A 12,398-nucleotide genomic window follows, 5' to 3' on the forward strand; every position below is an offset into this window, starting at 1 on the left:
TGCTGTTGAGTTGAAAAACTAATCTTCCTGAGCACAATGAATCAGGGAAGTAGAAATATCAAGCAAACAGGGGAAAAAAACAAGAAAAAACAGAAGTATGCATGAGAGAACAAAAACGAATTTTGGCCAAAAAAAGATAGGAAGTAACAAGTTCAAAACTTAATAATACTGAAAAATAAAAACGGGCAATTCACTGAAATCTATATTATACACGAAAATGAAACTACAAGTAGCCAAACAGCATGAAACGCAAGCTAGCCATCAGCCAAAACAGATACGAGGCATGCTAGGCTCCATTGCCAGATCCCAATTTGCTTTTATTAATGGAAATCTCTTGCCATCCAGCAATAACCTCCTTGACAAAGTCCAAGACAGCAGCTACAATGGTAATAGCAGAATTACGAGCTTTGTGAAACACTGCCAGTATAGCTGACAGACGACAGCAGCCAGAAAAAGCCTTCACTGAGCACCCAACCTCCACAGCTCTGCATGACAAGATAGCTTCCCTCTAAAGATCAGAAAAGGTGCTCCATGAACTCCACAGCATCTTCAGAATCAAGTTGAACTCCCCAGTGTCTCAGTCTATCTCTATTGGACAATCTACGTTTGCATTATAGCCAAATAACAAAAGAGAATCAAGGAACAGAGCCCTTCTCCACACCAGCCTTGTACCAATCAACTCTGACTAGTGCAGGGTACGGCTGTTATTTTGAAAAAAGATTGTTGTTGCATTAAGATATCATCTCTGGTAATGTCATTTGCCATCGCTTTGGGTGAAGAGTTTTGAATTTATTAATTTTACAAAAGAGTGAAACAAGAAGTTCAATTTTCCTCCTATTGCATACTTTGGTTATTAGCACATAATTCCCCGAGCAATTTATTCCATCAATCTGGGAAATCATGTCATCAAGTATCCTAACTTGGTAAATTAGGCCACTCATTCTCTCAAGCAATGGGACTATAACCAAAATTTGAATTAGTTTTTGATTAGCTAAATGCACATTAACCTTTTTTATTCCTCTTCTCATATTCAGAAGCCACAATATGCGTCAATGCAACTTCCTAGAGATATCCCAAAAAAGAGGAAAGGTGAAGAAAAGAATGAAACAATTCAAAGTTGAGAAGAAAGTACTAATCTTTTGAATAAAAATGCCAAGAACTACTTGAGGGTAGGCAAATATGGAGTCCACCGATCCACTAGGTATCTTCAGGAACATGTTACAAACTAATCAACCGCATGCAACTATCATATCAAGGTAATTGTAAAAACTTCGTTCCACTGGCAGCAGCACGACCCATGGCGCAGCACACATCCTATTGTAGAGCGTTTCTTGATAGTCATATCATTAGTGTCATACAAGATTAATTCACCGGCTACTAATAAGAGAACCCTGGATTTGTTTTCTCTATCACCAACCATAAAAGAAAGTATAGACCATTCATCATAATTCTTCTTGTCTAGCATCATGGCTGTAAGATCAATATGATACTTAAAATCCCATTTAGTACACTCCTCCTCCTCATCCTCCATGACCTCATTAATCTTACGATTCCTTACCTCAACAAACTAAAAAACATCAAACGATTCTCGACTAGTGTTTAATTCCACAATGTATAAACGCCCTCTAGACTGCCCAAAATACATTAGTTTCTGCTTGCTACAGAGTGCAGGCATCTTCAAATTAAATTGGTATTTGTTCAAATCAAGCCATACAAATGTCTTCGGACAACCGTCACCATCACCGTCACCAGCACCAATCCAATGAAGACGATCTCTCCATAACACTCCCTTTTTGAAACAAAAATTTCCTTTTATGCACCTCTTGTGAGGCCTTAATCTTCCTCCACCTTCTAGTTTCTGATAAATAGACTGTGAATCCATATTTCTTTTTCTCTTGCAACCACCAGATACACATAAGTTTATAGTGACCAGAGATCAAAGGATCAAATACGATACTCAGGCCAAGAATTTCAGATGCTTTAGCCTGTGGTGTGTCCTGGAACATCGGGATAAGCCTAAGCCTGCGAGCAATAAGGTTATAGACGCGAAACTCCATGTGTCCATCATAGGAGTCAAGCACAGCAGTGGCTAAAAGCCCATTGCATGAATCCACCACAACAATTTCACCACGAAGCCCACCAAAGTTGCGCAGCACGAGATCCAAATCACACCAAGAGTCACTATGCTCGCTGATCGTGATAGAATCGAACCGGGTTTTGTTTCCTGTACGGCAGAAGTGCAAGAAGGAGGCAAGGGCATCAGATGAGGAGGACGCACGGCACTGTAAGAGGCGGCGGAAAGTAGGGCTGGAAATAATTGAATGCCATAATTTAGAAACGCATTGGAAGCGAAGGAGGGATGTAACGGGTAACCGATGTAAAATATGGGTCGAGAGTTCTTCATTGTTGGCTATAATAAAATTAGCGCCGGACTGATTTTGAGGGCTAGAGTTCGAAAAACGATCTTCCTGCATCATCATCACAGGGAGAAGAAAGAGGCCAGCAAAATTCTCTTGATTTCTTGCTTGCCTAGGAGTTGGAACAATTTTGTGTTTTGAGTGAGAAAAGAATTTTGTTCTGGGAGAAGGCAGCCTTCAAGTCTGCAAGGCGAGTAGTCGCTGGTAGGATTATGCATCCGGTGAGAGCCCTATGCTGACTTAAAAAGAATATTTGCTTACTTGACAGTTGGCACTCCATTGGTTAGATGCATAAAATAATGGCTTTAGTACTGAATGACCCCGAACATGATTCAGGTGTGCCAAAACTAACTTGCAAATTTGTTATAACTAGTACTACGGAACTGTGATTTCAAACATTGTTGAAAAGAAACAAGATTACGGAGAGGATAATAGCTAGCGTCAGTCTGAGTGTTCCTCTCTCCCCTTTTCCATAGCGGTTCAGGAGTGTGAGAGGATTCCCCTTTAAAGGTCCATTGAGCTCCCTTCCAGTCAGCAATTTGCTTGGACAATGGAGTTTAATGGATCCCCTTTAGATGGTTGATTTTCAAGCATTCTTGAAAAGAAACAAGATTACCCTCTCCCCTTTCCCACATCCGTTCAGGAGTGTGAGAGGATCCCCCCTTTAAAGGTCCATTGAGCTCCCTTTCAGTCAGCAATTGCCTGGACAGTAGAATTTAGTGGATCTCTCCTTTAGATGGTTGATTTTCAAGCATTGTTGAAAATATTACTACGAAACTGTGGTTTTGGTTATAGATTTTTTTTATTTTTAGGGCAAATTACACTTTATCCCCTATAATTTAGTATTTGTATACATAATCCCCTATAATTTTAAAAACTATACATAACCGCCTCATAGTTTGGATTAAAGTGTTAGAGTAACGGAATTTGCAATCCATAATGGAATCATCTAAAATATCAAAAATACCCCTATGTAAAGTTAAAAATTATTTATTAATCACAGGAGGGTTATGTGTATATTTTGAAAACTATAAGAGAGTTATATGATAAAGTATTAAACCATAAGGGGGTTATATGGTAAAAAAATAAAACCATACGAGGTTAGTGCATCATTATGTTTATATATTTTGGTCATTCCAATCATTTTAATTTTAATAAAGGTAATTTTGATATTTTCAAAGGTTCCGTTATCAATGATCATTTCCGTCACTTTGAAACTTTAATCTAAATCATAAAGAGGTTATGTATAACTTTTGAAACCATAAGAAGGTTATGTAACATAATATGTACATAACTTATGTACAAAAAACACTAAACTACACGGGGTAGCATGTAATTTGCCCTTATTTTTATTTTTTATTTTTGTTTACTTCCCTTCCTTTTCTAGTTGCCTAATCCTCTTTTTTTTTTTCATTTTTTAAGCAGGACCTTATGGCGTCAAGTTCGGTGGCTTTCTTTTGAGGCACTAAAAAGTTTTAATTGTTCCATTGCTTTTTTTTCCCTTTTTTTTTATAATTTGGATATCTTAGGATTTGTCCACCCATGCTCTTTCTTTCTTTACCTATTTTTAGATGAGTTTAAGTGTAAATTTACCTGTTTATTAGTCGAGCACAAGCAAGGATGATTATGACTTTGCTGTGTTGCTTGAGTCTGACTAATATTCTGCTTCCAAGGAATCATCTATAGAAGAAGACAATGGCGATCACAGCAATGACTATCACTTTGATTGTGACAGGTACTAGCTTTACATTTGCTAGATTATTATCCGTTTGCCATTGTATCTTTTCCTTTTCTATGTTAATTTAGTTTTCTTTTAGGATCAAAAGGCACGAGATTGAGATTCCGATGCATGCTTCAGGTAATGGCTTACTTGACTTGGTGCTTACACCAGATAGTTTTGAACTTGATAATTTATCCCGTTAAAAATTGAATACAAGAAACCTTGCTGAAATCGCATTTGAGTCTCCATGTATCGTTTATTTTGATACTAAGGATTTCCCCTGACAATCCAAGTTTGGTGAGAATTTTAACTTGGAACTTAACTAACATGAGAATTTGTTTCGTGAAATTGTAGTTTCTGCAGGAACTTCTTTGGAGAAGGATGTTTGTAAACATCCTGGTGTTATTAATGGATTATGTTATTTTTGTGGGCAGAAGATGGATGATGAGTATCGTCCTCCATTCCACTACATACATAAGGTTGCCATCTATGAAATTTTCTGTTTTCATGCCAAGTGCAAACCTAGTTATATCTATTGCTTTTGAGATTTGGCAGTTCAAATTGAATCCATTTGTTTATTGACTTCAAACATTAAGTTCTTCTCTGAACATTCTAATACCATCCTTTATTTTCCCCCAATTTTGAATGTAAAGTTCTGTTCGGAATTAATTCCTATTTGCTTTATCTGCCAATTACAAGCAATTGGTGAGTACCAGGGCATAACTTCTTAGAATTGTCAGTGGCCTTAAGATTGATGTGAAGATGCTAACTAAATCTGTCTTTAGTCTTCTTCTACATCAATGAAAAATGCAGTCAATTGCTGATCATTTACTGGCAACCTTTCTCTGCTACTTTATCATATTTGGTTGTAGCTTCTGATTCAGAAGTATATACTTTGGCGAAACATGCAATTAGTTAGGTAGTTATGCCAAAATATGTCAGTTTACATAACTCATTTTACATGCAGAATCTGAGGATCGCTAATGATGAGATTGCTCGATTGCGTGACAAAGAGTTGAAGAACCTTATTCACCAGAAAAACCTTTACTTGATTCTTGATTTAGATCACACACTGCTGAATTCAAATTACAGACATTCCAGCAGAGGAGAGACGCGTAATGGTCTCCAGAGATGATGTTCCAGGTATATGCTCCTGGTTTGTGTGCGGCTGCTGTCTTTTGGTTTTCTTCTTTCCAATGGTCATTTGTGCAACTTCTGTTTTGACTGAATTTGTTTGTGTTTTATACCTTATAATTTTGTTGTGTTATATTTGACATTTTTCTGATGTGTACCGCATTAGACTAGGATTTCTGATGAGCAAATGCTAGGATTCCTTTTATCCTTCCCTAGTTCCCATGACCAAAAAGCAGTAAGAATACAATGCTTCATCTAAGCTTCTCAACAACACCCCCCACCCCCCCCCCCCCCCCCCCCCCCCCGCTCGTGCATATACGCATATAGAGGGAGAGGGAGTGCAGCAAATGGAATCATCAAAGAGGCTTTCTCAATTACACTAATATATTGACAATCCCTTCTCCTTTACTACTAATTTTAACTAAGATCTGGGGGGAGAAATCTCTATTCAGGTTTATTGGCATTGCAATTTCAGCGTCATGCTACCTTTCTACAATGTAGTGATGACAATGAAAGCTGCGTTAGGTATGGTGACCTGGATTTCCTGTTTGAATACTTGCGAACATTGTATGTGAGGACAATGTTGAGTAGATATATTTCTTTGCATATTGGTGGTAGCGTGCACTGTGTAGCTGGTACACTGTTGGGTTTGCCTTTGGATTATATGATGCTAGGATTGCAGGACTCTTGTTGGACCAAGAGAAATCGATCTTAGGGGCACAATTGTTGGGTTTGTGGATTGCAGGACTCTTGTTGGACCAAGAGAAATCAATCTCAGGTGTACAATTGTGAATTTATGAATATTCTCAACCTCGACCAGCCTGTAATTTGCCCTTTTGATTAGTGTTTGGCTAATATCAATGCACTTCTATTAAGAATACCAGATGTAGATTCTGTTGATTCCATTTTCTACAAACCTAAGTTTCTTTTTGATGGATTCAGATTGTTATTTCTTTATTATAAGTTGGTGCTGATAGTGGAATTCTATGATTGGTTTAGACTTTTGCCTCTGATTCTTTTTGACAATTTTTCTTCATATCTGTTAACTTAAGAAAGAGAAGGCTTTCATCTTTTGCGGTTATAAATGTTCGTATTCTAACTAAATCGTTATAGTTTAACATCTTATTTCGTATTATCAGATGCTGTGAAGAGCAGCTTGCATGAACTAGATTCAATGGCCATGCTAACCAAGTTGAGGCCTTCTGTACATACTTTCCTTGCAGAAGCAACTTGTTTGAGATGTCTGTAGGAACGATGGGTACATGTCCCTACAAATTGAAAATGGTAGAGCTGCTTGACCCTAAAAAGATGTACTTCAGTTCTAGAGTGATAGCTCACGAGGATTGGACCCAGAAGAATAAGAAAGGCCTTGATGTTAATCCGGGGGAAAGAAAGTGCTATCTTAATACTTGATGACAAGGAAAAGGTGCTTCAACTCACTCTTCCTCCACTCATCACTAAGCTTAGATTTTGGTTTTATACCCCGCCTCTTATGATTCCGATGAAATTGTATTATTTTCCTCTATTATCATGCACATATTCTGTGTTGGTAGTCAGATTTGTTTCCAATTAGAAGTAACGGTTGCCTGGTGCAAACCATCTCTGAATGTTTTTAAGTCTTTGTGTCTATGGTCTACCTAGTATCAGGATTCGGACAATTTGCTTAAGCTTTCCTCAGTCTCAGTCTCATATCACAAACTTCGATCATGAACAATAAATTTTCACATTTAAGAAACTCTGGGAAGTTTATATCTGTCTACATTTGCTGCAAAGCGGACAATCTGTCTCATTGTCAATGGTTTAGGTCCGGGAGAAGCATGAGGAGAATTTGATATTGATGGCAGGACACCACTCCTTCGCTTCAAGCAGACATTGATCTGGTTTAAATCTCAAACCGCTTTCTGAACTTCAATGTGATGAAAGTTATGCTGATGCAGCCCTCGCTTCAGTTCTCAGAGTTCTTAAGCGGATACAAAGCACCTTTTTCGATACAGTACGTTCGGTTCTTATGATTGTTTCAATTGCTTTAACATTTCATTAACTCTCAGTTACTCTTAGACTCATAGTGAACCTTTTTTTTTTTTTTTTTTTTTGCTAAACAGGAAAATTGTTCAAGTCTTCTTGACCGAGAGGTTAGAAAGGTAATAGTTAAAGCGCTTTACTCATAAGTCATAGGTCCTCTCTGTTCAGTGTTAACTTTTATATTCTCTGCTCTTTCCATTGGTGTTTAAACCACCCTCATAAATTGTCATTAAGGTTATCATCCTTGACGTTATTAGTATCAATTGGAATTAATGTGAACTGCATTCACTCTCTTTTAAAGCCATGGCAGGTGCTGAAAACAGTTAGGAAGTCAGTCTTGATGGTTTGCAAGATTGTCTTTAGTGGGTTTGGCTCTATACCACATGAGGCAGAAATTGATCACCTGTGGAAAATTGCAGAGCAATTGAGAGCTACATGTTCATCTGATCTGAAGTTGGCCCATCAATAACACATGTGGTCTCCAGGAATGCTGGAATAGAACAATCTCTTTGGGCAACACAGGAGAGAAAATTTTTGGTCCATCCAAGGTGGATTAAAGCTGCCAAAAACTTGTGGCAAAAGCATCCTGAAGACAAGTATTGCGTTTGTTTGGATAGAGAGAAAATGAAAGAAAGAAAAGATTGCCTTGGGATGTTGGTGCAGAAATTGATAAGAGCAGACGATATTAGATTCAGATCATGCCACTCAATATATAGAAACTCTACAGACTACAACTACTTGTCTAAGCAAAACCAAGGCCATTAGAAGAATAGCTGCCATCATCCCTGACTGGGACTCTAAACAAGTCAGAATTCTAAAATTCTGTTCAACTGGATTTAGCTCAAGCTGGAATTTGATTTTGAATTTAAATCCAGTCCAGCTTAATCCTATATTCTTCTCCTTATGTGCCATTACAATTTGTAGAATATCCCCTCCTAAAGGATCCATTTACGTGCAAGCGATCATTTTGTCTTCTTCAAAATATTTTTCTGTGTTCTCTTTGCTAATGTAGCTCTGGATTGCTGGTACTTCTGTGCATTCCAGACCACTGAGTATAGAGGACAGCTATAAATTATGTTACTGCTATTTCTTAGATAATTGATTTTGCTCATTTACTTTGCCTTTAAGGGGTGGTTGTGCTTTATACATAACAAGCCATAGTTCTAGAAAAGCGTACAAGAAGTTCATATATTATAATTGTAATCATGTACATTTCTAAACTTAGTGCTTAATTGACTGATATGAGAACTGTGTTTTATGATCTGTGATACTCGTATTTTTGAGACTGGTATTTTAGTATTGTAATGTGAATTCTTCACTCTTTTGCCTCGCTAATCTTCTGAGCAAGCCATCTCAAAAGCAACTTCCTTTTTCAATTGAAAGCTTCAGTTCCCTAATTTTACAAATTGAACTCTTCGCTTTATTTCTGCCTTTTGGTGGTTTTGCAGGGTGAGCCCTTCACTCCATTTCCGCCTTGATCATATTTTTCTTGGCTGCACTGTTATTTTCGTGTCACGAGACACGATTTGCTTGTTCTGCTCTTCATGTTTCTCCCTTTATAGTTAAGGGCTGTATTTAACATAAATAATTGAGGTTACTAATTTTTGCTCAGTTATGATTGTAAGAAATATTGATAAAAGCTTAGTTTTGGTGCTTTTGCAAGGTGAACTCCTTGCTCTACTTTTGCCTTGATTTTATTTTGTTTGCTGTACTGCTGTTTTCTTGCTGCTTGTCAATTGTATCTGGCTATTAAATTTGTTGGTTTGTAACTAGATTCTGTGTGCGAGGTTGATTATAAACTATTGGTGTTAAAATTTCTTGACCTGCCTTTAGAAAAGCAGCTGGATTTGTTTGCCTGAATTGGAGGATAAGCATTTGTTCATAGCTGGTGCGAAGGTAGTAGTAAATGTAGCTGTTATATTTAAACGCCTAATTGCTCTGAGGTACTTCAAGCAAAGCAAATTCAGGATGTTGGAGCTGTGGATCAAGAAACTGCAGAGCATGTGTATCTTCTTTTTTTCCTCTGAATTTAGTTAATGATGGTAGCTAACACTAACATGCATTTACTAAGTGGCAGCTACTCAAATTACTACACTTTTTTAGAGTTTCAAGGTTGACATTTTTTTTGTATTTATTTTAGTGCACTAATATATTGATTCTGTTTCAAGATGCATTGGACAGGGATCGTCGAGGTCTTATGAAGACTGCTCACGGAGTATAGCTGTCAACCGAAAAAGGAGAAACAAATAGTGACTCTGCCAATACACTGAAAAATGCAGTATCTTGCCTAACCAAAAATAAAGAAAGCTGAAAGAACACCAAAAAGAGCAATTACTTAACATATATAGACAACAAATCAAGCATTTGGTGCTTTGTTCATCATCAACGTTATTATCTACTAGTTATGATTAGTATGCCAAATTGTTCTACATTTCTGCTTCCCTAGGCTAGAAGCCTACTTACTACCTTCCTGGTCATTTTACTCCTGACTATTTCACAAGTACATTGATCACCACAAATGGAGTATAGTCCTTTCCCGGGAATTCTATGAATGCCAAGTACCACACAGAAGTTTGAACCACCACAAAACAGTCAAGCCAAGCAATTCTGCATTGCTGCAGCACCAATGTCCACCAACCATTATTGGCACTGATAGGCAGCATTTCTATGTGGTTACACTAGGATTATATACTTGCAAATTATCTGCTGATGTGTGGAGCATGATTGGTGGAATGATGATGAACCATCACTTGAAATTTGTTTTTTTACCCAAAATTTTCATTGGAAGACTTCATTGCAATATTGTGTGTACTTAGCGTAGGAGTTTTAAGATGAATCTTTGATTCATCTGAATGCCTCTGTTGCACGTCCTCATGTAGGGTTAATTTGATACTTAATTACTTGACTGCAGGAATTGATTGGTATTCAAGTATGAACCTTAACCAAGTGGTTGATAAAATGACTAATCATGTATTTTTCCTAATAATAATTTTAGTTAGCTTTGCTCAATAAACTTTGAATATAATCATTTGAACGAGTAGGGAATGACCAAATTTCCTCTCAAGATATGTAAACTTTTACACATTGAGCAGGGAATAGTCACAAGCAGAAAAATTCTGCATCTTACAAAGCAAAAGGAAAGAAACTTTAACTAAATAAAACAAAACTACTGAGTCATAACTACATCTATATAATTGTTCAGAAGAGTACTCGATGTGGGATTATTTTGTGTGAAAACCCCATCAGAAGTGACTCAAATTGAACACACCAAGTGAACTCGATTGACAAGATAAAGTCCAATGAGCCCAGAACAAATCCTACAAAAAGCCAAGTTGAACGAATGATTAGCGTTGTAGAAATCTATAAAGCCAATGCACAGAACTGGACCACTTATATATAGAAAAAAATTGTGTAAAACTGACAATATGCGACTATCAAGCTACTGAACTGATCCAAAAAAGTATTAAAGGCAGGCCAACGTCTCCATATGTTGGTAGGCCTCCGTCCAATTGTATGCTGACACACCGAGTGGCCGGCGGCAACCTTGATTATCGACCTGCTTTACATCAGTCACAGTCATATTTTTAGTATCATAATAGATGATTTTTTCATCTAGGCATATAACGAGTGTTGCACTTTTGTCTTCCTTGTCCACAGGCATACAAAGTATTTGCCACCTTTCGTCCATTAGAGAAGGATACAAAGCACCGAGAGAACAAAGACAATAATACTTCACGTTCCACTTAGAATAGTCCCTCTCCAATTCATAAACATCAAGATCCAATGTTCCAAGCTTCTTATCCCCGATTGCACATAAATTCTCTCCTGATACCCCAAAAAACAAGATATGCGTCCTGGCGTGCTCTGGTCTTTCAAGGAGAGGAGGCATGTTTTGCCGAAGGGTCGCATTGTCCAGATCAAAGCATAAAGTATGCCCCAGATGAGTCATCCAATGAAGATCTCCATTCCATACCACTCCCTTCTCAAAATATGCACCGTCCCATCCGATCTTAGTGCCTTCACTTTGCCGCCAAACCCCAGTTTGGGATGCATACACTTGGTATATATATTTATCTAGACCATACCAATAATCTTCTACATGCCTTACCAAGACCAATTTGAAGTGATCGGATTTCAAAGGATCAAACACTATGTTCATACCTTCAATATATCCATCTTTTATTTCTAGATGAATAACCCTATGCTGACGAGTGGAAGGGTTATACACGACAACTTGATCGTGGCGGCATTGTGATTTCAAGATACTTAACCTCATAGCACATAACCCATTGCATGAATCAAAATTCCAGATTTTACCTTTCGAGAAGTCACTGAAGTTAGATATGATGTGATGCATTGAGTTTTTATAGTCTTCATGGAAAGAGATGAAATTGAACGAGTATGTTTCAAGCCATGGCAATCTAACGTGCAAAATCAGGCCGGTAGTGGCGGAAGAGGAGGGAGTGGTGGCGGGATATGTCCGAGCGTGGAGGATGCGGAAAGCGGGGTCGGATATTATCGAGAGCCATTGCCTAGAAACGCATTGGAAGCGAAGGAGTGACTTCGGAGACAAGTAAGGGAAAATTTGCCATAAGAGATCTTCGTTGTTGCCCACAAGCGAACCTCCTGCTGCTGCTGCTGCTTCTGCCATTGATGATTCCACGGAGGAGGAGGAAGAATACGAGGCAGAGGAGGAGGTGGTAACAGCGTTGATCGGTAGTGCTTTGTTTGCTGGTTTGGTTTCCTTTTTCTTGTCCTTCTGATTTTCAGAGTGAGAGGCCGGCTCTTTGATGCGTTTATTTGTGACACTATTCGCCATTCTTTTGGGGACGGAAGGTTTTTGGGATGCTTATACGCTGATCTTGAGGAGATTGGTAAATAAACTCCTCTTAGAAAGGAAAATCCTGAAAAACAGAAAAATAAAATAAACTCAATAGGAAAAGGAAACTTTTCTTTCGAAACTGGAAAAAAGGAAAAAAAAAATAGAGTTAGGAAAGCAGAAGCCTAGTTAACTCGGTTTTCTCAATTTCATATCAACAAACAAAAATCTCCACAATTTAAACTAGTGATTCACGTATTTTTGGCACATCTATATGGTTATATTC

At 37.8% G+C, this 12,398-nt stretch overlaps 1 protein-coding gene and 1 long non-coding RNA gene across 2 annotated transcripts; one reads left to right on the forward strand and one right to left on the reverse strand.

The window, feature by feature from the left end:
• Positions 1 to 3,888: 3,888 nt before the first annotated feature.
• Positions 3,889 to 8,291, forward strand: LOC113696887 (uncharacterized). The gene is made up of 7 exons (XR_011816565.1): positions 3,889 to 4,152; positions 4,235 to 4,275; positions 4,492 to 4,616; positions 5,105 to 5,280; positions 6,495 to 6,697; positions 7,076 to 7,264; positions 7,374 to 8,291. It is a non-coding gene; the product is annotated as an uncharacterized lncRNA (long non-coding RNA).
• Positions 8,292 to 10,397: 2,106 nt separating this feature from the next.
• On the reverse strand, positions 10,398 to 12,153 carry LOC113696888 (F-box protein At5g07610-like). The gene has a single exon (XM_027216275.2). The coding sequence runs from the start codon at positions 12,110 to 12,112 to the stop codon at positions 10,757 to 10,759; it is 1,356 nt and encodes a 451-aa protein (XP_027072076.2). The 5' UTR covers positions 12,113 to 12,153; the 3' UTR covers positions 10,398 to 10,756.
• Between the last annotated feature and the right edge of the window lie 245 nt (positions 12,154 to 12,398).

The sequence above is a fragment of the Coffea arabica genome, chromosome 6e (assembly GCF_036785885.1).
Source record: "Coffea arabica cultivar ET-39 chromosome 6e, Coffea Arabica ET-39 HiFi, whole genome shotgun sequence".
NCBI classification, from domain to species: Eukaryota; Viridiplantae; Streptophyta; class Magnoliopsida; order Gentianales; family Rubiaceae; genus Coffea; species Coffea arabica.

Coding starts and splice junctions, on each gene's coding strand:
- LOC113696888 (XM_027216275.2), bottom strand. CDS start 12,112: ATGGCGAATAGTGTCACAAATAAACGCATCAAAGAGCCGGCCTCTCAC.